The sequence below is a fragment of the Xyrauchen texanus genome, chromosome 21, assembly GCF_025860055.1.
Source record: "Xyrauchen texanus isolate HMW12.3.18 chromosome 21, RBS_HiC_50CHRs, whole genome shotgun sequence".
In the NCBI taxonomy this organism is placed as follows: domain Eukaryota; kingdom Metazoa; phylum Chordata; class Actinopteri; order Cypriniformes; family Catostomidae; genus Xyrauchen; species Xyrauchen texanus.
Genome location: NC_068296.1, coordinates 9057239 through 9082805, shown reverse-complemented (window position 1 = coordinate 9082805; position 25567 = coordinate 9057239). Strand labels below are relative to the sequence as shown.

General features: G+C 37.6%; 2 protein-coding genes across 2 annotated transcripts; one reads left to right on the top strand and one right to left on the bottom strand.

The window, feature by feature from the left end:
* Position 1: 1 nt before the first annotated feature.
* Positions 2–19189, bottom strand: LOC127661574 (dynein assembly factor with WDR repeat domains 1). The gene is made up of 13 exons (XM_052152337.1): positions 19128–19189; positions 18902–18974; positions 18038–18182; positions 17153–17211; positions 16946–17068; positions 16349–16448; positions 15425–15532; positions 14638–14744; positions 14355–14457; positions 8739–8853; positions 7928–8004; positions 4019–4181; positions 2–474 (listed from the first exon to the last, which is right to left on the bottom strand). Exons 1-13 carry the CDS (start codon positions 19165–19167, stop codon positions 440–442), a joined length of 1248 nt encoding a protein of 415 aa, XP_052008297.1. The 5' UTR covers positions 19168–19189; the 3' UTR covers positions 2–439.
* Positions 19190–19634: 445 nt separating this feature from the next.
* Positions 19635–25444, top strand: LOC127661571 (thiamine transporter 2-like). Its single transcript, XM_052152334.1, has 5 exons — positions 19635–19781; positions 20632–21397; positions 23463–23655; positions 23918–24059; positions 24136–25444. Exons 1-5 carry the CDS (start codon positions 19635–19637, stop codon positions 24355–24357), a joined length of 1470 nt encoding a protein of 489 aa, XP_052008294.1. The 3' UTR covers positions 24358–25444.
* Positions 25445–25567: the final 123 nt, after the last annotated feature.

Genomic DNA, 25567 nt, shown 5'->3' with positions numbered 1-25567 from the left:
GTTTCATGTCAACAGCCTTTATTTTGAAAGAGCACACTTATGTGAATGAATAGCAGTAAAAGTCAAAATAAAAAAAATCTCAACTGCTTCACTGGGTATAAGGATGATTCTGGGTTCAATACAACAGAAGACTCCTCCCTCAGTTTTTTTTTTTTTTTACAAACGGAGTCAAAATAATTTTCTGTCATAATCCACAGCACAACTCAGATGCTTAATAAGAGTTTAAGATATTTTTTTTTGTCTATAAATATTTAGCACAGCAAAATATTGAACATGCAAAAAATTATGTCATCAACAAATACTACATCTTCTTCATGCCCTCAGCAGAAAGAGTACGGCAGTGTGACTTTAGATAACACACAAGTTTTTACTGTACTCTAAATCCCTAATGCTAATCCAAAGAGCTGAGAGTCCAGCCCACTTTCTGCTGTCGAGTATCTCAGTGCCAGATCCTACAGGTGTTGTCTTTACTTCCTGCAGAAAAGCAACAACAAGGATTAAAATGACCGGTATATGATGATCACATATTGTATGTTAATATTTCTGTGGGTTATAAGGGCTAGTTGTCACAAGAAATGAAAAGATTTGGAGTAAATAATCAAATTTATTCTCTATTTTTAGAGGTTTTGTGTGTCGGTTTTAAACAACTGTTTCAAAAGCATCTTAAATTAGAATAACGTTTGTGAATTCTACCCTCCAAAGTATATCGTAATATTTTTGTAATAGCTCTGTGGTAAACAATCACACCAAACCTCACCGAAATTATCGGTCAGGTTGAACTGCGATTCACCGCACTGATCTCTGCCAGCATCCATCTACTGATGGACTACGCTCTTATAATGGAATGCATTGACTATCAATTGCCAACAAAGCCTTCATCAACCAATTATCAAGGACAATTGCATCTATGTGAACTTCTGCAGTTAATCCAGGCTGGACTTCAATGACATTAATCATTAATCTTATAGTTCATACAAAATCGATGTTTAAACACTGACCCTTAACACTTATTTAGTTTAATCATTTTAAACCATGACTTTAAGTATACATAAGTAATATTTACATTATATTCATGATATGGGGGAACTGGCCCCCACAGTGAGTCTGGTTTCTCCTAAAGATATTTTTCTCCATTAACAAACATCTTATGGAGTTTTGTGTTCCTTGCCACAGTCGCCTTCAGCTTGCTCACTGGGGTTCCTAATACAATTATTATTTAATTACTTATTTTTAAACACAATTAACATTCGAATTGTATCTAATTACACAATGATGATTCATCAACATTAAAGACATTACAGATTTATTGTCTGTTAATGCCTGATCTTCTGTAAAGCTTCTTTGAAATGATGTGTGTTGTGAAAGGCGCTATACAAATAAAATTGACTTGACACTATAAACAAAACATACCAAACTGGCATACATTTAGGAAGGGGTAAACCATATTATGAAGGCAGATTTTCATCAAAAGGTTTAAATGTGTTGTTTGGACAAAGGAATTTTTCACGAAAGGCATGTTATCACATGTTTTAAATGTCATACAGTTTCCATTTACGTTGTTTCGTGATACGTTGTGATTTTTTTTGTTTTTTAATTTAGCTAAAAATCCAGTAATAGTGCAGATTATAATAATTTTTTATTTATGTTTTGTAGCTAAGACTTCAAGGAATGTTGCAATGCAGAAAGTGACTTTCAAAACCAAACCTAACATGAGAAATATTCACTTGAGTAAAAAGTGTGACACTAGCCCATCTCCCCTAAATGCATTTATGAGGGTGTGTCAACTGGTTTTCTCAATCAACTCCTTTGTTCAGTTATCAGTGCACTGGCCTGGTAGTCAGACATGTTTTGCATTGTTCAAGCACACTGAAACGTTCGCTCCCTATAAATTCCCAGACTGTAAAAACCATTGAGCAATCCTGTAAACTTTTAAGTATTCAGTTTGTTTGAAGAAAATGTAAATTTCCCTGTTTTTATTAGAGCTGTCGATTTAACATTGTTAATTTAGTGCGATTATTTCTATAAAAATTAATTAATCATGCCCCCTGATCGTGCATAAATTCCCTGATAAGGAATTTTCCAGCCATTTGAGCAATTCAAGCTTGAAGTGCCACCTTCCTGTTTCTTTAAGAATTTAAAGGATTATTCTGGGTTCAAGTTAAGATCAATTGACAGCATTTGTGGCATAATGTTGATTACCTATTCTTTAAAGGTACACTCAGTAACTTTTGTTTTTGTGTCATCTTGGACTTACACTGACACCTAGCGGTTTGGATGCAGCATCTGTTATGATCCCGTGTTGTCCGTCCCGTGTTTTCCGTTTTCACTTATCACGTTCCGTGTCACGATCCCTTGTTGTCTGTACCGTGTTTTCTGTTTCACTCATCACCGCCCTCTCCGTGTTATTGTCCGCACCGGTTTGTTATTTTGTTATCACCATGTCTGTCTATTTAAACCCGCTTGTTTCCCCTTTCCTCTGTCGTTCATTGACGTGTCATGTTCGTACCTACGTTCGTAAAGCTCTTGTGTGTTCTCAGTTCATGTTCCCAGCAGTCTGCTGGTTCGCTCGAGGATAACCCTGGTTCGCTCGAGGATAACCCTGGTTCGCTCGAGGATAACCCCGCTGTTCATGTTTTCCTTTTGTTTGTTCGTTCAAGGTTACCCCGCCCTTCGTGGATGTTCGCTCCCTGTTCACCCTTTGTATGTTATCTCATGTTTTAGTTTCTTTTTTCCCATCGTGGACTTTTCCTTTGTTCCTGTGTTTGTCTTGTTATTATTTGCTTCTTAATAAAACTGCGTATGGATCCGCACTTCCCGTCTGCCTCTTCCTCACAGCATAACAGCATCATTTAAAATCAATAGTTTTCAGTTTCAGATGCCACTAGAAATTTTGTATTCATAGTCGGCCATGATAACTTTAATCTGTGAGTGAGATCGTCAAATAACAGGATGGTTACTGAGATTACACAAGTAGTTTTCGGCTGGTCATGTGATTCTAACATGGCCGCCCCCATGAGAGATTGAGTATTAAACTATATTTAACTTGACATGGTGACCTAAACATTTTATGTTTATGATGCAATGCACCCGAGACGTCTGATGTAGGTGTAAATTGATGGGCCCTTAAACAAGCCCTCATAATAAATCTCCAACTGATTGACAAATTCACTTGTGAAATGGATTGCTGTGAACTGTGTGCCAATGATTGACTTATGATCAATAATATGGTAGTAAACAATACATTGTATTATAAAGCCGCTTTTTGTATTGTATTATCAATGATTAACTCTTTTGCTACAAGAATGTAATACATTTTAATTATCTGAATATTTATATATATATATAATTTTTTAATATTTAAAGATAACTATGTATAATTATATATTGATATAAATATGTATAATCATTATTTATTGAGGTATTGTTATATGAGGGGCTTTCTCTGCAAATATTTGTATATGCGATTAATCGCGATTAATTAATCGGGACACCATGTAATTAATTCGATTTTAAAAGAATTAGCGATTGACAGCCCTAATATATACATATATATATATACAGTATATTTATCAAAGAAACAATATATAATGTATAAAACTGATAAATTGAATTTGATACTGATATACTGAATTGTCTTTATTTGGTTGGTTTCTCTACAAATATCGATATATTTAATTAATTAAATGAGTTAACTGGCACATTGTTAAATTAATTTGATTAAAACGTTTGATCTATTTACAGCACAAATTTTTATTTATTTGTTAATTTATACTGCATATGTTTTCTTTCAAAATAGCACTGTACATTTTAACATCCACCACAAATACATAAATAAATAGCGATACAGTTGTTAAATACCAGACATAATGTTTTGTTAGTGCCAAATGTTTTTAAATGTCTCAATGTTAGTGCTGAAATTTGTGTTCACACTATACTGATTCACTACATAAAGGGAGTGAAATGAGACACTACAGCAGTGTTTTTGAGAATGTAGTGTTATACAGGTGTGTGTAATTGCCTGTAATGATGGTGTCCCCCTCGTAGTTGAACGCACAAGAGAAGATCTCATCAGAATGTCCCTCCAGCACCTGCAAACACACTCCTGTGCTCACACACCACACACGCGCATTCTTATCCACGCTCGCTGTCAAAATGCGACTCCCCTGCGGATTAAAACACACCTACAGTGATAAAGAGAGAGAGAGAGTAAGGGAGATGTCATTGTGTTTTTTATTTGTGACAACATAATTCAATGTGATGACAAAAGTGGTAATGCATCAAGTAAATCTGAAATATTTACCATTTACCATTGTCTGCAATTGTAATGGACATATGTGTAACTCATAAAACATAATTTTCAAGGAATACAAATAATTGGGAATGATTATATTCTTGTGCATAAGAGATTAATGTGATACAATTAAAGGGATAGTTCTCCCAAAAATTTACATTTTGTAATAAATTACTCAACTTTGTATCATTTTTAAGCTGTACAGTATGACTTTCTTTTCTTTCATTAAACACAAAAGGAGATGTTTGGCAGAATGTTAGGGACTGTGAGCCTCAGTTACTATTTATCTTTTTTCCATACAATAACTATGACTAATAGTTACTGTCACGATTCACTGTTGTCTGCCCTGTGTTTCTCCCCTGTCATCTGTTCCCAGACTACATTTCCCATAATTCCCTGCTCTTATCACTGCCAGCTGTCCCTCATTGTTCCTCGCTAACGAGGCAGATGAGGAATGAGGATCTACATGCAGCTTTTAATGGAAACAAAAGATGAACCGAGTAACACAGTGTGGAGCGGAGGGGGGGCGGGGCCAGGTCGGAATATCGCGCGCCCGGTCCCCAATCGGCCTGATGAGGCGCGCGAGGGATAAAGGCGGCCGGTGACGATTGTTCGAGAGAGAGAGAATTACGGGCATGTCCGTCATGTGTGTTTATGTTTGTGCTTTGGGTTTAAGTTTACATTAAAATATTATTTATGTTGACAAGCCGGTTCTCGCCTCCTCCTTGCCCATCCTTTAACTGTTTTACATTGGTGCCGAAACCCGGGAAGGAGGAGGGATGCCCGTCGCAGAGTCCTCGACACTGCCGTCCACCCTGGGGAGCGCCGCTGCCATCTGCCGGGTGACGGAGTAGCCCGACCGCCCGGATGCGGGGAATGGCCGTCGTCCGCGGGGCAAGTGGGGACGGGATACCCCGACTGCCTGGAGCGAGGGAGCCGCTACCGGGGGCGGAGGAGTGCCCTGCCGTCCCCAGAGACGCGGAGGGGTCGAGGGAGACCGCCGTGCGCGAGGGGAGGAGGAAAGAAACTCTCCGACCGCCCGGAGCGGTAGGGCCGCTGCCAGGGACGGAGGAGTGTCCCCATTTGCTGCCAGGAAAGTGGAGGCGCGTTCTGCCCGCTGGGGGTCGAAGGTTTCACTCCGGTTCACCCGGGGTTGGAGTGGCTGTCGTCCGCCTGAGTGTGGAGGAGTGTTCGAGGACCACGCGACGGTACATCAGAGAACCGGTGAGTGAGCTTTTTCCTCTCTCTCCTCTCTCTCTCCCTTTCGCATCGTGTTGGCCTTTTCCCTCGCCTATTTTGTTGTTGTTTGTCCCCTTCTGTCTCCTCCCAGGGCGAGGAAGGCGGGGATGACCACGCGAGATACACCCCGCCCCAGGGATGGGGGGGTGTAAGTCATGCCGGTGGCACCCCGGCCTGAGATAACGCTAGGAGGAATGTGGAGCGGAGGGGGGCAGGGCCGGGGCGGAATATCGCGCGCCCAGTCCCCAATCGGCCTGATGAGGCGCGCGAGGGATAAAGGCGGCCGGTGACGATTGTTCGAGAGAGAGAGAATTACGGGCATGTCCGCATGTGTGTTTGTTTATGTTGTGTTTTAAGTTTCTTATTAAATTATTATTTATGTTGACAAGCCGGTTCTCGCCTCCTCCTTGCCCATCCTTTAACTGTTTTACATTGGTGCCGAAAGCCGGGAAGGAGAAGGGATGCCCGTCGCAGAGTCCTCGACACTGCCGTCCACCCTGGGGAGCGCCGCTGCCATCTGCCGGGTGACGGAGTAGCCCGACCGCCCGGATGCGGGGAACGGCCGTCGTCCGCGGGGCAAGTGGAGACGGGATACCCCGACTGCCTGGAGCGAGGGAGCCGCTGCTGGGGGCGGAGGAGTGCCCTGCCGTCCACAGAGACGCGGAGGGGTCGAAGGAGACCACCGTCCACGAGGAGGAGGGAAGAAACTCTCTGACCGCCCGGAGCGGTAGGGCCGCTGCCAGGGGCGGAGGAGTGTCCCCATTTGCTGCCAGGAAAGTGGAGGCGCGTTCTGCCCGCTGGGGGTCGAAGGTTTCACTCCGGTTCGCCCAGGGTTGGAGCGGCTGTCGTCCGCCTGAGTGTGGAGGAGTGTTCGAGGACCACGCGACGGTACATCAGAGAACCGGTGAGTGAGCTTTTTCTCTCTCTCCTCTCTCTCTCCCTTTCGCACCGTGTTGGCCTTTTCCCTCGCCTATTTTGTTGTTGTTTTTCCCCTCCTGTCTCCTCCCAGGGCGAGGAAGGCGGGGATGACCACGCGGGACGCAAGATACACCCTGCCCCAGGGATAGTGGGGGTGTACGTCATGCCGGTGGCACCCCGGCCTGAGATAACGCCGGGAGGAATGTGGAGCGGAGGGGGGCGGGGCCGGGTCGGAATATCGCGCGCCCGGTCCCCAATCGGCCTGATGAGGTGCGCGAGGGATAAAGGCGGCCGGTGAGGATTGTTCGAGAGAGAGAATTACGGGCATGTCCGTCATGTGTGTTTATGTTTGTGCTTTGAGTTTAATTAAATATGATTTATGTTGACAAGCCGGTTCTCGCCTCCTCCTTGCCCATCCTTTAAATGTTTTACACACAGAATACACAAAATCACAGGGAACAAAATAAGACAAACGGGCAAAAACATCCACGAAGAGCACGGTCAGGGCACGGTCGGTCAAATACATTAAACTACATTTAACAACTGACAATACTGAACAGAAATCAGGGCCTTAAATACACGAAGACTAATGAGAACATTAAACACAGGTGAGGAATAATGAGAGACAGCTGGCAGTGATAAGAGCAGAGAATTATGGGAAGTGTAGTCCGGGAACAGATGACGGGAGAAACACAGGGCAGACAACAATGAATCGTGACAGTAACTAAGGCTGTCATTCTGCCCCATTCTGTAATATGAGGGTGAGAAAATCCAGACAGAATTAAAAACATTTGGGTGAACTATCCCTTGAATTTTAAATTTAAACACCTACAGCAAGAGAGAATGAAAATCTAATTATATTTCTGCCTTTTGTTATGATAATGCACCAGGACAGTCCATAATATTCCATCATGAAGCAATTACATTTTGTTTTGGGAACATCCGATTTCAGTGTGCGGGAGAAAAAAAACTAAAAACAGAGGGATGAAGAAAGACATGGATAGAAGGAATGACAGCTGAACTAAATTTGACCTGTGTTGATATGACAGATGTTTTATTATAGCTCTGAACTCTGTGCAGAACTGAGTATGTGGTTGAGTTATCACCTTTACACAGGAAATGGAAATATTCTTGTGTTGATGATGATTTTTGGGAGGGGAGGGCAGAGAAGAAAGGAGAGGATATTACGGCAAGATCGATTAAGGATAAGTAAATATAAAAAGAGAAAAGCAGGCAGATGAAAAGAGCAATGAGAAAGAAAGAGTGTTGCAGACAAGAAACGAGTGAAAGATGATGAACATGGCAGACAGAATGCTGGAGTAATGGCAAGAGGGCAAACCAGGAGGAGATAAACAGCAAGGGACCTAGACAGGAAATGAGTGCCTTTGGAAGCAAATGAAGAGATACGGAAGTATTATTGAGTCCGAAAAACATTTGGAGTGACAAGGCATAGATGGAGAGATAATGGCATTTCCTTACCTTCGATATTTCCCCTTTATGGCCGTCTAATTTGCATAAACATAGGAATGTCTCTGCACTGTAAACTCTTGTTGTACCTGCACAAAAAAACCCATATTCACACTCTGAACACAACCAGGTCACATTTCACCCCAAAATCAAAAGGAAAAAATTGCATAAAGAAAATGAAGCCTATTTTTAGGACCATTATGACTATGACATTATTTTCATGACAATTAAAAGAAAGTTCCAGCTTCAATACAAGTTAAGCTCAATTGACAGAATTTGTGGCAAAATGTTGATTACCACAAATACAATTTATACTCATCCCTCATTTATTTACAAAACAATTTACAATTTCTGTTACAGTAAGGCACTTATAATGAAACTGAATGGGGCCAGTTCATAAACATAAAAAATACACACTGTTTCAAGATTATCGGCAAAAGACGTAAACATGGGCATACAGCATGATTCCGAGTGTGATATTGCTTATATGTACACTGTAATGCATTTACAGTGTCTGTATATATACACACACACTCCCCATATGCATATATTCTTAATTACAGTATTGAGTACTGAGGTGGGGAAAGTGCTTAATTGTCATGAAAATGTGTCTCTATGTAAAAAAAAATATGAATGGTCCAAAAATGGACTTCCATTTTCTTTAATCAACATATAATTACTTTTTTCTCTGTGCAGCACTCTAACCAGAAAATTATGATGTATGAAAAGACAGAAGAGAATGAGAAAATTAGAGAAATATGTTGATGAATGAGGTGAATAGAATACAATGAATAGAATGGTAGTGTGTGGCGGTGTGTCTCACCATCAGCAGAAGCAGTGGCTATTAACTGACCAGTGTAGTTAAAACACACATCCAACACCTCGTCATTATGACCTAACAGAGTAGCCAAACACTGACCACTGTCTGTGTTCCACACCTACACACAAACATGCACAAAGAACTTGTTACACAACACACACAAATCACACAACGATCCAAAATAGCCATACACTCACATAAAAACAGTATACTGTATATATACATACATATATAGAGAGAGAGAGAGAGATATTAGGGCTGTCAATCAATTAACATTTTTAATCGAATTAATTACATGGTGTCCTGATTAATTAATCGCAATTAATCGCATATACAAATATTTGCAGAGAAAGCCCCTCATATAACAATAATTCAATATATAATGATTATACATATTTATATCAATATATAATTATACATAGTTATCTTTAAATATTTAAACATTATATATATATAATAAAAAATATTCAGATAATTACAATGCATTACATTCCTGTAGCAGAAGAGTTAATCATTGATAAGCCCATACAAAAAGCGGCTTTAGAATACAATGTATTGTTTACTACCATATTATTAATCATAAGTCAATCATTGGCACACAGTTCACAGCAATCCATTTCACAAGTGAATTTGTCAATCAGTTGGAGAGTTAATATGAGGGCTTGTTTAAGGACCCATCAATTTACACCTACGTCAGACATGCTTGTGTAGCGTCTCGGGTGCGTTGTGTCATAAACATAAAATGTTTAGGTCACTGTGTCAAGTTAAATATAGTTTAATACTTAATCTTTAAACACATCTTGAGATCCCTTAGATCGCATTTGCACTCCTTCGAGTGTTTTGAACGCAAGAACGCATGTTTGTGTTGTTCTGCTTACTGAAGTTTTTTCTTTGTGCGTTGCTCATACAGCTGAAATTTCACTTACTGCCCTCTGGAGTAAACAGGTGGTACTACAAGCTTGCATTTCTCAGGAATCTTCCTTATTATGGTCCGGGGGTCCGGGGCACACATTAATTGCTTAAATTTTTTGTACAATTAATCACACTGAATTAATGCGTTAAATCGACAGCCTTAATATATATATATATATATATATATATATATATATATATATATATATATATATATATATATACACTCACCTAAAGGATTATTAGGAACACCATACTAATACTGTGTTTGACCCCCTTTTCTAAAGAAAGCATTCTTTAGAAATGTTGGCCCATATTGATAGGATAGCATCTTGCAGTTGATGGAGATTTGTGGGATGCACATCCAGGGCACAAAGCTCCCGTTCCACCACATCCCAAAGATGCTCTATTGGGTTGAGATCTGGTGATTGTGGGGGCCATTTTAGTACAGTGAACAGTGTCATGTTCAAGAAACCAATTAGAAATGATTCAAGCTTTGTGACAAGGTGCATTATCCTGCTGGAAGTAGCCATCAGAGGATGGGTACATGGTGGCCATAAAGGGATGGACATGGTCAGAAACAATGCTCAGGTAGGCCGTGGCATTTAAATGATGCAAAATTGGCACTAAGGGGCCTAAAGTGTGCCAAGAAAACATCCCCCACACCATTACACCACCACCACCAGCCTGCACAGTGGTAACAAGGCATGATGGATCCATGTTCTCATTCTGTTTACGCCAAATTCTGACTCTACCATCTGAATGTCTCAACAGAAATCGAGACTCATCAGACCAGGCAACATTTTTCCAGTCTTCAACTGTCCAATTTTGGTGAGCTCTTGCAAATTGTAGCCTCTTTTTCCTATTTGTAGTGGAGATGAGTGGTACCGGTGGGGTCTTCTGCTGTTGTAGCCCATCCGCCTCAAGGTTGTGCGTGTTGTGGCTTCACAAATGCTTTGCTGCATACCTCGGTTGTTACGAGTGGTTATTTCAGGCAAAGTTGCTCTTCTATCAGCTTGAATCAGTCGGCCCATTCTCCTCTGACCTCTAGCATCAACAAGGCATTTTCAGCCCACAGGACTGCCGCATACTGGATGTTTTTCCCTTTTCACACCATTCTTTGTAAACCCTAGAAATGGTTGTGCGTGAAAATCCCAGTAACTGAGCAGATTGTGAAATACTCAGACCGGCCCGTCTGGCACCAACAACCATGCCACGCTCAAAATTGCTTAAATCACCTTTCTTTCCCATTCTGACATTCAGTTTGGAGTTCAGGAGATTGTCTTGACCAGGACCACACCCCTAAATGCATTGAAGCAACTGCCATGTGATTGATTGATTAGATAATTGCATTAATGAGAAATTGAACAGGTGTTCCTAATAATCCTTTAGGTGAGTGTATATATATATATATATATATATATACACAAGCCTTAGAAGCCTTTATTTTGGTCACACATTATACATACATTTTTGCATATATACAGTGAAATGTGTTTGTTTTCACATATCCCAGCTAAACTGGGGTCAGAGTGCAGGGTCAGCCAGGATACAGTGCCCCTGGAGCAGATAGGGTCAAGGGCCTTGCTCAAGGGCCCAACAGTGGCATCTTGGCGGTGCTGGAACCCCCAACCTTCTGGTCAGGAACCCAGAGCCTCAACCACTGAGCCACCCCTGATATATACACGGGTGTAAAGTAACGAATTACAAAATACTCACGTTACTGTAATTAACAATTTTTTTCCCCAAGAATTTAAATATTTTAAGTACAATTGTATACTTTTACTTATACTGGAGTATATTTTAAGTGCTGTAACTACTTTTAATGCGCTATATTCCCACCGTATGTGTTTGTTACTTCCTTGTCCTGATTTTATTTTTATCTATCAGCATGATTGGCTAGGGAGAGTCTCGTGACTCCCGTCAAATCAAATCACACGTAAAAATCTTGAACGGCAGCTGCAGATCTGGTGCCAACCGTTATAGATGTGGAGAATGCCTCAAGCATAGTTTACAGCTGAACACCTGGAAGGGCTTTTCACAGTGAAAAAGGCCAATTGCTTGATCGTGTCATATGAGTTTAACTTGCTCAAGCCAGATATCAGCATTACTCCTGCCTCTAATTTGAAGAAACATATTGAGGTAAATGTAATATTTCTGCTTACTAGATTCTGTGTGTCTATGATGTAGCCTGTAATTTAACTATCTATCACTGAGATTAATGGGATGCTGTGAGAGATTAATGCAATGTTATCAATAGGGCTGGGCAATAAAATGATCTAGGAAAAATGAGAGATGTCCTCGATCCAATTTTTGAGTAGTTTTCTATATTTAGCCTATGTTCTACATCTAGAACAGGGGTTTTCATTATATCAATTGCGATAGCAAGAGCACCACTGGTTGGTTGATCTAGAGGAAATATAAAAGATTGACTTTTTATTTCCTGACGTCTGTAGGTGCGTGTTGTTTGATTGACAGGCGGCTAATGTTTGAGTGCTAATGCGGTTCATGCCTAAATTATCAAAAACACTTTTTCATTCCGCCAATGCCCATCTTATAAGCATTTAATGTAAACGCAGTGGTTTATGTCTAAAGTGAATTTAAACAGTGGGATAAATGTGTATTTGCATCAAAATGTTGGACTTGAAGTGTACATGTAACCGAATTGAGCACTGTCTAGTAGGGTCATAAAAAGGCTATTAATCAAACATAATTAACAGGGAAATGAGAAAACCACTCACTACTTTTGGCCGAATAATTTGAGTAGCTTTAAAATAATTAATGTAATAGAATAAAACAGTGACATTTTTAATAAAAATATTTTTTGAAAATATTGTTAATTTTTTAATAATACTGACCCCTGATGTAGAGAGTGTGTTAATTGGTATAATAAATCAATTTTAAATCAAAATCCTCTACCAGGAAAGTAGAGATAATAAAATAATCTATAATTATGCTAAGCCTTTATAAAGATAGAAAAGGATCAACATTTGTAGAGCAATACTTCAGGCAGAACATTGGACCAGTCACAAACTTGCATTAGAATGATAACACAACTATTTCTGGGCTTAAAAGATACAAGAACTAAATCAATGTTGAACATTGTATCTCAAAAGGAGGACAATGTGGCCCCCCATGTTCTACTTAAAGAAATAATTCACTCAAAAATGAAAATTCTCTTATCATTTACTCACCATCTACTCACCTACTGTCTATGACTTTCTTTCTTCAGAACACAAAGTTAGATTTTTAGAATAATATTTTAGCTCTGTAAGTGAAGGGGTGCCAAAATATTGATGTTCCAAAAAGCACATAAAAGCAGCATAAAAGTAATACATTCAACTCCAGTGGTTTAATCCATGACTTCAGAAATGAAATGACAGGTGTGGGTGAGAAACAGATCAATATTTAAGCCAATTTTTGCTAGAAATTCTTCACTCTGCCCAGTAAGTGGCGATATGCATGAAGAACGTGAATCTCCAAAAACATAAGAAGAAAGTGAAAGTTAAAGTGGAGATTGACTGAGCAGGGAGGAGAATTAGTAAAAAAGGAATTAAATGTTGATCTGTTTCTCACCACATCTATCATATCGCTTTTGAAGACATGGATTAAACCACTGGAAGCGCATGGATTAGATTACTTTTATGCAGATCAAAAGAGCTGAGATATTCTTCTAAAAATCTTAATTTGTGTTCTGCAGAGGAAAGTTAGTCATACACATCAAGGATGGCATGTAAATGTTGGTGAGTAAATGATGAGAGAATTTTCATTTTTGGGTGAATTATTCCTTTTAAGTGTGATGAAGCCCTTGTACCAAACAACTTTTCCCATGCCTACTCTACCTCCTCTATTGTGCAGGAAATCACGTGCCTTTTTTCTGCTTTTAGGACAGCTACTTTTACTCTACTCACACAATTTTTTGGGGAAGTAACAGTACTTCTACATGAGGATTATTTTTCAGTACTCTTTCCACCCCTGTATGTATGTGTATATATATATATGAAATATATATAAAATAGGTTTGTCTGTTAGCATGTGTTTTAGTGTGTGTGCGTTTGATCGGCGTCCATTAATTATGTATAAATTATGTATATAAATTGCTTCGGACTATAAGTCACAATACCTCAGATGAAGAAAAAACCACGACTTATGGACTTACATGACTTGTAAGGTAATCATGCATCATGACCCTACGTAAATTGCATAATAAGCCATTTTCCGATCACAGGAGCAATTCAAGTTTGAAGGGCCACCTTCATGCTTATTCGACTTATAGTCATCAGGGGTAGTAAGCACACCTGTTCGTTTTTTTTTTACTGTTAAAACAGCCCAATGTCCGATAAATTAAAAAAAACTGTCAGACACAACATCTGATGAAAATATGAACATGAAGCAGACATACATTAGATAGAGTATGTCCATAAAACACAATTGTACACATAAATAAGATCTCTGGCTGTGCAAATACAGACTATTTTTTTAAGTTTCAAACCACGTTACACTTAAAATAGCATCCTTAATATGCAATATTGATGTGCAAGACACTGAAAACCAGTGAAACGTGATGCAACCACAGTGACACGCTCCAAAAGTGCACATCAGCCAATATAGTGGCAATATTTAAAGCCACTATATATACTGTATGACCCCTTTAAGAGGCACAATTACAGAATTATAGAGAAAGGAGACAGAAAATGTGAAAGAGACCTTGCAGGTTTTATCCAGAGAGGCTGTGGCGATGAGAGAACAATTCCAGTTGAACTGAACACAACTGATCTCTCCACGGTGACCTGACAGAACATAAACTTTCCTGGGAGAAAATAAAAAGAAAATAGCAACCATGATGATACTGACAATTCTTGATTTCTACCAAACAAAATGCAATTAGCTTGCCAAGGACAGGAAGTCAAACCAAAATCTTCTGATTTAATAGATTTGTTTTATTAGAGTGTTGCATAACAGTGAATCTCAAACAGATCTCAACACAGACCTGCCAGAAGGAACGTCCCACAGAATGGCAGTGTGGTCAAATGAACCTGTGACCAACCGGTCACCCGTTGTGTTAAAAGAGAGAGAAATTATCTCAGCGAAGTGACCCTGAGAAAGTGACAAACAGAGAAATATTGTGAGTGAAGAGAGGAAGAGTGTTTCAGTTGAGTGAGTAACATTATATTTACATTCCCTGATTCATATTTAAGAACTCACAGAGCTATTCATAATTTAGATTCAAAGAGAAATAATTGGCGAGTTAAGAGTGGTAATTACGCACACAGCTTTCAGTCACACTGCTTTGCCATGTGCTGCGGAGAGGAAAAGACACCCAAACGCTCTCCCCTCCTCTCGTCTGTATCTTTACGGCTTAGTTCATACCGCATCACATGACTCATTTGTTTAGATTCTGTGTGTGCGCATGTTACAGTACTGTTGACTACACAACGCCTTGAGACATAATGATTAAATTATTGCAGAAATGGGAGTAATGAATGATTTAATAACAAATTAATTTAAGAACGCATGCATGGGTGAGTTTTCTGATCACTGGAGATCACTGTAAATTAAAGAGAAATCATTCAAATCTCTTAGGAGAGAGAGAGAGAGAGAGAGAGAAAGAGAGATGAAGAGGAAATTATGAAAAGATGAAAGAGATCAGGATGGGAGGGAAAAGTGTAGGATGGGATGGAAGAGAGTGGGATGAGATGTAAGTGAATAAAAAAACAGTTGAAAGAACAATAATACAACTAACAGGAAAACTAGAGGATTTTACAAATGAGACATACTGCCAATGTGGACACCTCCTCGCCACTCTCAACATCCCATAATTTGGCTGTGGTGTCCATACTGCCCGTAGCAACCAGGGTACTCTGAGGGTTGAAGGCCACGCATACCTAGCAGTAGGTACATACAAACTCATTTTGCAGATTAATACAACCAATGGTCTTTGCTGAATTCAAAAAGCACAATAAAGCATTCATACATACTCATAAAAACATTTCACCAAAAAATGAAAATTCTGTTATAAAGATTTTACACGGGTACTGTTTTTTAAACCCGCACCTGCAGTACTTAAAAGAACACCCAATCCGTTATCCAAAAGGAGCACTAATTTAATGCTGTACCCGACCCGGCCCGTCTAACATAAAGACTGCGATCCAAACATATATAATATAATAATATTCAAAATACCAAAAGAATAAAAAAAGGATAATATAAGATTATAAGTATCACAAAAAGTCTTCTGAAGCCTTAAAATAGCTTTCTCTAACCAACGGACTTGGTGAGCATTCTAATATGGCATATCAAAACAGGTTGCATGCCAGGTTGATGCACCATATTTGAATGTACACAAATGAAATTTTAAAGCTATGGCGGGGAGAAAGATTTTCAGTCAATAACAATTTCGGTCTGTTTGTAGCAAACATCTTTTTATGGCATCAGAAGACATAAGTTGTATTGACAACATTTATGGTATTTTTTTGTCTTTTTTTTTTTTTTTTTTTTTTAGCTCAAGAGCTTCTAGTCCAATTCAGTTTCATTGTATGGAAAAAAGCAGCCAGGATATTTTTCAAAACATCTCCTTTTGTGTTCCATGGAACACAAAGAAAGACAGGTTTGGAACAACTTCAGAATTTTCATTGTTGGGTGAACTATTCCTTTAACTGCTGACGCTAATGTGAATACAAGCAGAACAAACGCAGACATACAATTTCTGCTGTGTGCCCTCTAAATGTGTAGAAGCACTTTCCTGTTTCAGCACTCCACAATTTGCAGGTCTTGTCAAAGGAGCCTGTGACAACCTTGTCGCTGAGAAAAATAAGTAGAAGAGAGAGAGAAAGGGGGCAAAGAGAGTGAAAATAGGACAAAGGCTCCGTTATGTTATGACTCAAAGTGACAAATGCTCCGATTGTAATAACAACATAAGTTTCCATGCAGTGCCCTAATCCTGCTGAGGAATGGGCAGAAGAGACAGAGAGGTTCACAGAGATTGCTTTTTTCTGTTGCAATGAGAAAATTAAAGGGATATTTCACCAAAATAAAAATGAAAACCCCAAAATTATTGATTAGACATATTTTAAAAATCCTCATGTTGTTCATTTCTTCTTCAATGTAACACAAAATAAGATGTTAAGCAGAATGTTACCCTCAGTCACCATTTACTTTCATTGCACTTACAGTACAATGAAAGCAAATGGTGACTGAGGCTAACATTCTGCTTACATTCATGAAGGTGAGTAAATGACGATGTATTTTTCATTTTTGGGTGAACTGTCCCTTTAAAAGCGCAAGAGGGCGGCTGTTACCCATAAGGGTTGTTGAAGGCGATGGCATACACAACATTCCTGTGACCCTCCAAAGTGTGCAGCTCCTCTCCGGATGCTGTGTCCCATATTTTACATGTCCTGTCATAGCTTCCAGTTATAAAACTGCCAACAGATGGAGAGCAAAGAGACTGAATTACAGGGAAGGGGGTGTTAGGATAGGCATGTGAGCATGGCTGATAAACACACCTCGATCCTGATTTATTGAAGGCTACATTCGTCAGGGGCAAGATGTGAGCCTGGAGTGCCTGTAGACAGAGAGAGAAAAGACAAACATTCAGGGGGAAGTGCTTAACCACATTAATTCATTTCAGATCTATAAGCTTGACTGTGTAATTTCCATACATAATTGCTGTGCCTTTGATGTACAACAACAGCAGTCTTTATCACTCTACTGCCACCTAGTGGTTACTGTCGAAGTAGGAAGTCTTGATCAGGGCTTGTGCCTTTGCAAAGTTAATATCCAAAATCCATTTTACTTGGCAATTCTGTATAAATTATGGAGTTTTGTTTAAATAAATAATGCATTAAAACTGTGATCTTAAAAGTTTTAAACCTGTACAACCTCAAAAGAATGTTGTGTACATCTGTATAGATAATTTTCCTACCACTCAGCACAATCATAGAATAGAATAGAATAGAATAGAATACTGATATTTACAATAAATAAAATATACACTCAAAATAATAGTGTTTTTGTATAGATATACTTTTCCTAACAATCCAGCACAATCATGGATCAGAATAGAATAATGATATCTGCATTAAAGTATACACTCAAAAGAATGCAGTGTGCATAGAATAGAATAGAATAGAATAGAATAATGTCCATAATAAATCAAATATTTAATCAGAAGAATGATGTGTGTAATGTATCTGTATAGATATACTTTTCCTAATAATTCAGCAAAATAATGGAAATAGAATAGAATAACGATTTCCACAATAAATAAAAAATACACAACCCAACCGTGAAAGGAACTGCACAGATGTGTATTAATGGACCAATACTTTTGTGAAACATTTAAACATGTACACTTGTGCGTGACTTATCAGGTAAGTATGTTTTAGTACCCTGAAAAGGTAGTATTTGCGGTCATCCTTTTGGCTGATTTTCTCCTGTAGTTTCTGGATCAGAATTTTCACCTGCTCAGCACAGGATGAGTTGATGAGAGGCTCAGCAGCTCTAATTTCTGAAAGTAACTCATTCACATCGGTCCTGGAGGGGGAAAATAAATTTACTCATTAAAGCAGAAGTTAATAATAGCATGACAATATCTCCAACACCTAATAAAATTTTTAAAATAATACTTTAAATCAATCATGGAATAAAAAGGGTGACTTTACTCAACAGTGTTAACGGGTGAGTTATTAAAAAATTTTAAAATAAAATACAAATGACTAATTACTACACTAAAATTATAATCAGATTACTGACTACACTAATTACTTAATCATTAAATTAATTGCATTATTAATTACTTTTACATAACTTTCTAAAACGCTCAACAAATTCAGAATAATGTCTATATTCAGATAGGGGGCACATGCCCTTCAGCTGTCACAGTATTAACATAATTCATGTTTACATTTTATTCTACATTTATAACATATTATTTTTTTAAATATGTGAAACATAGTAAAGTAACTAAAAGTAATGAACTTAATTGAAAGTCAGTAACTATAATCTGATTCCAAGAATTTGAAATGTAATGTGCTACACTAATGTTGTACTAAAAAAGTAATCAGATTACAGTAATTAATTACTTTGTAACTAGATTACACCCAGCACTGTTATTAAATATAGAAATATTAGTTTTAATGCAAACTGTTTTACGAGAAATGCAAGAAGTCTGTTGCATTGCAACACAAGGACTGTTGCTAACTAGTGAGTGAAATGGTTGAATTGACAATTCTTTAGTTAAAAATCATACTTACTCTGGAGTCAAGTCTAACAGATCAATGGATTTTGTCCTTAGCTGGCCCCCTTGATCATAATCCAGGAATATTCCTGCACAGCAATAAAACTGGTTGAAATGTTTGCAGTTCAAACCACTGTATCAAACATTTTGGCCTCTACACAGAACTAGACAAACTTGAGTATACAAAACAATGTGTATCAGGTTAATGGGAGACAATATACAACTTAAAATGTTTATATTACCTGGTGGGTAATAGCGTATGTGCAACCGTTTGAGTCTCATCACGCCACTGAAGACTACCAACAAACCGTTACTATGGCGATGAAACACATGCGCTATGCAATGCGCATGCCCACAGAGTAGTTTTGACTGAATCTTTTTATTTTATTTATTTGCGTACTTTTTCTTATTTTTTCACCTGTTGTTAACCCCATTTATATATGTTATTGTTCCAAAAAATGTTTATTAATTCTCAAAGTAATGTTTTAAATCTTGGCTGAGGCCAACAGAAATTTAAAAATAAAATTGCTGCGTGCAAACAACTCTTACGCACACAGATCAAAGTCTCCGTCATAAATATGTTCAATAAATATGTTCCATTTTGCACAGGTTCATTTGTGAAATCAGGGGATGGACTTGGCTGACTATACATTGCACAGCAAAAAATATATAATAACTTACATGCACCAAACCAGACAACCACAGTAGCTGCTGGACTTTGGTAGTCCACATATATTCAGGCAGAAAGGATGAATTGCTGGGGGAAAATGAAGAGGTCAGACTGGGTCTTCCCCACTGCTTTACTCTCTTTTTATGGTTTCTTTGCCAACTGTAGACCAGCAGAACCTTTTCTTACACCTTATTTGGTTGGGCCCAAAAACATCTCAGAAGAAGTGGTGAGTATTATTGCTTTGTCCATTTTGCATGAGCAAGATCTGCCTTAGAGATTGTTTGAGGGCTTAGAACAACTATTTAGACACAAAAATAACAATAGGAATGTACAAACAGTGCAATTTCAACATTATGTTCTTAGCACTCGGCATTAGATATTCTGGTAAGACTTTACAATAAGGTTCCATTTGTTAACATTAGTTAACAACATTAGTTGACATAAACTAACAATGAAAAAGCTTTAAGGCTACTGCATTTATTAACCTAAGTTAATGTTAATTTCAACATAACTAAATCTAAAATTGTATTAGTAAAAATTTGTTTATGCGCTATGAACTAACAATGAATAATTGTATTTTTATTAACTAACATGAACAAAGATTAATAATAATAATAACAAAATATATGGAACCTTATTGTAAAGTGTTAATTATATTCTTATTACAGTGAGAATGAATGTCTATTGATTGTGACTTAGAAAATTGATATCTTGCAACAGAAATTATTTAAAAAAAAAACACACACACACACATTTCAACACACAAACATTTTCAGAGTACAATGGTGCCCGTGAATTAAATAGTCATATTTTTGGTTTTTAAACATCAGTATCCAAAAAATAAATAAATAAATTGGTCAGAATAGTGGTTAATATTGCATTCATATATTGCATTAATTACCACAATAGCTATACTGCACTCATGCTAATGTGCTTTTCAATGACTTGTTTGTCTTATCTTAGAAATGTCTGTTGAGCAATTTAGCCTTTGTAGTAACCACACTGATTTCCTGTCCTTAACTTTTCCTGTACTCTTTTATTATTATTTTTATTTAACAATCTTTCTTCTCATCTAGGTAACAAACTACCTGTTTCCAATCTGGACATACTCATATCTGTCCCTCCTCTGCCCAGTATTCTTGTTGACAGACTTATTGAGATACAAACCTCTAATTGTAACTCAAGGTCTCTTTCTAGTCACAAATTATATACTACTTTGCTTTGCTCACAGCCTGACTGCTATGACCTACCTGCAGTTCAACTTTGCAATGGTCACCTCCACTGAGGTGGCCTACTTTTCTTATATCTACAGCATCATTCCTCTTGAACACTACCAAAAAGCCACTGGATATGTCCGTAGTGCTATGTTGACTGGCTTTGCTTTTGGGGCGACATTAGGGCAGTTGTTAATATCATTAGCCAGCACAAGCTACTTCCATGTAAACACCATTACTCTAGGTTTAATGGTGGTGGCTTTTTTTATTTCTTTGTTCCTACCAATGCCCCAGCATGGAATGTTTTTCAAAAGTGGAGTAGAGGTGTCTACAGACACATTGGCTGAGATATCAAAGGCATCTGAGAGAGGGAAAGATTTAGGAAATGAGGAAAAAGGAAGATGCTGTGCTTGGAGAAACTTAAAACACTCTGGAAGACAAATGTTGGAGAGTCTTAGAGAATCGTACTCCTCAAGGCGGCTTGTGCAGTGGTCGCTCTGGTGGGCTCTGGCTACAGCTGGATATGGACAGGTTTTCAACTATGTTCAGCTTATGTGGGACCACATCAAGCCCTCCAGTACATCTGCCGTGTATAATGGTGGAGTAGAGGCGGTATGCACACTTGTAGGTGAGACATTTTGTGGAGGATGGTGAAATACATCAATAGCATCTCCTTTTTGTGTTCCATGGAAAAAAGAAAGTCATACATGTTTACAAACACATGAGGGTAAGTAAATGGTGACAAAAATGTGAACTATCCCTTTAACCCTTTAAGCTCCGAAGGTGTTTTTAAAGAGTTCCTGTTTCACTGGAATTCCCAACATTAAAGGCTTATAAAGAGGGTACATTTTTTGGGTATAATTTTAAAGAAAACATTTAAAATTGTTTAATGATATAGATTATGATAAATTCTGAGGCTCTCAGCCTTAGATATGGCTGAAACATCACAAATAAACTTGAACCAAATTGTTTTTATTTTTCTGATTTGACATTAAATATCTCAGGGTGTAAATAAGGTAGCTCCGAAAAACTGCTTTTGTTTTGTTCCCAATCATGTCACCAGTAACTGAGTAAAACGTTGTGATACAACAAAGCAAAACAAAAGTTATAGCATTACAAAAATAATTTATCCTAGTGTTAAAAAAGTCTCCAAAAGCCTCTCCAAACAAATATAACATAATAAGTGTACATAAGAACTAATTACACATGCAAATACAACTGTGAAAGTGTGCTTTCTCTCTCCAAAGCATGGAGGCATGAGTAACATAAGTTCCATTCTGTGTCATCTGAGCCATCATTGAGTCTTTGTCACGTACTTGGCGCCATATCCTGGTGGCCATTTGTAATTAGAGTGAACAATCCTCTGTGCCCACATTTGGATGACTTCCACCTCTGGTTGCAGTGATCTGAATCCTAATACGATTGATTTAGCATTCCATGACACAGGACAACATACTACATAATTTCTGATGGAGTCAACAGATCCAAGAAACCTGTTTTTAGCCAGATAGCACATTATGTGCTGTGTGCACATTGTACTTCATCTACTGATCCTTGCATCCAATTATGTTGTTTGTGGGATCAATTTAAAGGGAATCCCCTCTTCTAAGTAGTGTTTTTTTAATATTTTATGTCCTGTTTATTTTTCGTGAAGTTATAAGCGAAGACGCGGCTTGTAAGCAACACCTATTTACATGTAACATGTATATCAAAGACATGTACTTAACTATTACTTGCTATATTTATTCTGTGAGTAAAACAAATAGGCTGATTGTATTCTACTCTTTGAGAGCTTTCCATTGACATATGACATATGGCTATTTGATCGATTTGATGTTTTACCGATTACAATAATATGTACAGAGCAAAATGTTTGTAAATTATCAAAACGAAACACTTCTGATTTGTCTGCAAATTTCAAAGAACTTGTTCAGTTTTGGTCATCATGCCTAAATTCAGTGTAAAGTACAGCTTCTAAGCTTTAAAACAGTACCTATTTTGTGTTTGTGAAGACTGTAGGTTAATAATTTGATTATTATTTTTTTTCTCTTTGGGCCTGCTGGCAGGCCAATCCGAGCTTAAAGGGTTAAACTAGTTAAAAACCCTTGAAGGGACACCAGCGTCACATACTTGGGACTAAAATCCAAACCACAACATGTTATGCTGGCCTTTCAGCAGGGTGAACACAAGAGACTGTACTAATCCTAAACAGTATCAAAAGTGTCATAAATCTGTTATCTTTATAGTGAAAGAGGGTATAAAACATAAAAAATATGCCCAGCCAAACCAACCCTTTTTATTCATAAATCATATGTCTAAATGTCAAATGTGTTGAGCAGAATCTGCCAAAGCCTCTTTTAATTTTTGTGCTGTTTGCATAGAAAGAATTCAGCTGTGTGGGAGAAAGTAATTTAAGTAATTACATCGGTAGGGGTTTGGTTTGTAGTCACTTTAATCACAGCAGAAGAAGAATTTCTCTCAGTGTACTGATGCCTTGACAAGACAAAGAACACTCAAACAAAAGCAACATAATACATTTGTACCAAGTACTCACATAAATGGCATGCAGATTAAAATTTGAGTCTAATTGCATTTCCCTGCTAAAGAGCATGTAATTGTTTCCCTCAATCCTGCTTTGTCCACAGATTTGACATCTTCCACATTGCTATTCATGTTGTTATTGTTGCTTACAGGTGCAGCTGCAGCCTTCTCTGTCAGCCATATCAGAGTACAGTGGGGAGTGTGGGGTGAGCTCTCTCTAGGTGTATTCTCTGCTGTAGGTGCCGGGTGTGTCTTTCTTATGGGCCTCACCAACAATATCTGGCTGTGTTATGCAGGCTATGCTATCTTCAAAGCCTCATACATGTTCCTTATTACAATCACGATGTGAGTCATTACACAATTAACATGTGATCAAGATTAATTATGAAAGACAACCACAGTTTGATTCATAAAACAGGGCAATGGTATGCTGCAAAGGTCCATAGAATCAGCCATTAACATTTAGCAACATTATACTTTCATATAATGACTGATTACTTTTTTCATGAATATTTCATACAAAGATGCCATGCTGTGCATTTTGAAGAGTGTTTTTCCTTATCTTCATATTTGTGTAGCTTATTATTATCATGTTTTGTGCTTGCAGGTTTCAGATAGCGGTTAACCTCTCTATGGAATGTTATGCTTTGACCTTTGGCATTAACACTTTTGTTGCACTTACCCTACAAACAATACTAACTGCTGTTGTGGTGGACAGTACTGCTCTGGGACTGGACATTGTAACACAAGTAAGAACTGAACATGGGTACTTTTTACAAAGGTTTAAATGCATGACATCAATTTGCATCTTCTTTTATATTACAGTTCATTGTATATGGGGGTTACTACAGCACTATTTCCGTGCTGTTCTTCATCCAAGGTCTGTACACTGTTTGTAAGCATTACCGCACATCTGCAATTGGAACAAATACAGACCGACCACCCCCTGCAATTCTAGAGGGTCAATATGGACCAGCCATCAACGGCATAGAGGATCTCGGTCTTCAATCACCACCACAGCATTATAAAGAACATTCAGTGCCATAAGTAACACCCCCAAACAAAACAGAAACATATATATATACATTTTTTGTTTGTTTGTTTTGCTGTTATTACGCTACACTAAATTCCACTGTGGTTGATTATCTTTTACATTTATCATGTATCTTAGTATCAATATTCAGAATTATTTATTTTATCTGTATATTTGCATACACTCAAGTTTTTTTCTACCCTTTTCCTGTTCAGATGACAAAATAATTGAAACATTTTTGTCTGCTGGTTCCCTAAATCATTAGTTATTATCAAAATGCTTGGAATAGATACAATGATGAATTTGATAAAAGATTTAGAGTTTCATTTAATAAACACAAATACACAGTTAAACCAACAAACACTTGTACAGTTCTTAAAGTACTATCGTGACACTGAGACGACAGGCGCCAATTCTGTAATTTAACACCGGAAGGTTTTGAAAACGTTCGAAGGGAAAAGCGGACGTGATTTCGACTATTCAAAAAGCCGCGGTGTAAACTGGGAATTGAAGTACAAGAACCTTAGTCTGGTTAAGTTTAATGTGGCTAAACTTCGATCATTGCAATTATAGCGTTTCTCATATCATATTTTTGGCACCCAAATAACTAAATAGATCTACTAGGCAATATATCTATAATAAAGTATTTATATTTGGAGAATAATTTTATTACAAAAAGGGTAATGATATTAGTGTGTTCTTGAAAGTAAGCATTTTGAAAATGAAACAATTCAACATTGAAATGTAATTAATATATATATTTTTTATGTATTCACTTATATTGTATGATAATAAAACATATTATAAAAGTAAATATAAATTTATTTGTGTTTCTCAATTAAACTCTTTCAGGTTAGATGAAACCATTTATTTAATATTCATTATATTAAATGCATTTCTAGAGCTGTCACGTTATTTGTGAAGTGTAAACTTGTGATATCTGCTGTAATCCACGATATTTTGCCTAAACATTTTTATGTTTTGTATAATATATATAATATATAAAAAAATAAAGGAAATAAAGGAAAATAAAATCACTAGTGGAGAATCCGAAGCATTTGTTGTTGTCTAAATACTAATGTAGAAAACAATTTATATATATATATATATAAATATATATATATATATATATAGAATATTGTTTTGATTTATATTTATTTTGTATTTAATTTAGAATACGTTCAATTTACCTGCTGTCAGTTAAAAAAAAAAGAAAATAAATCC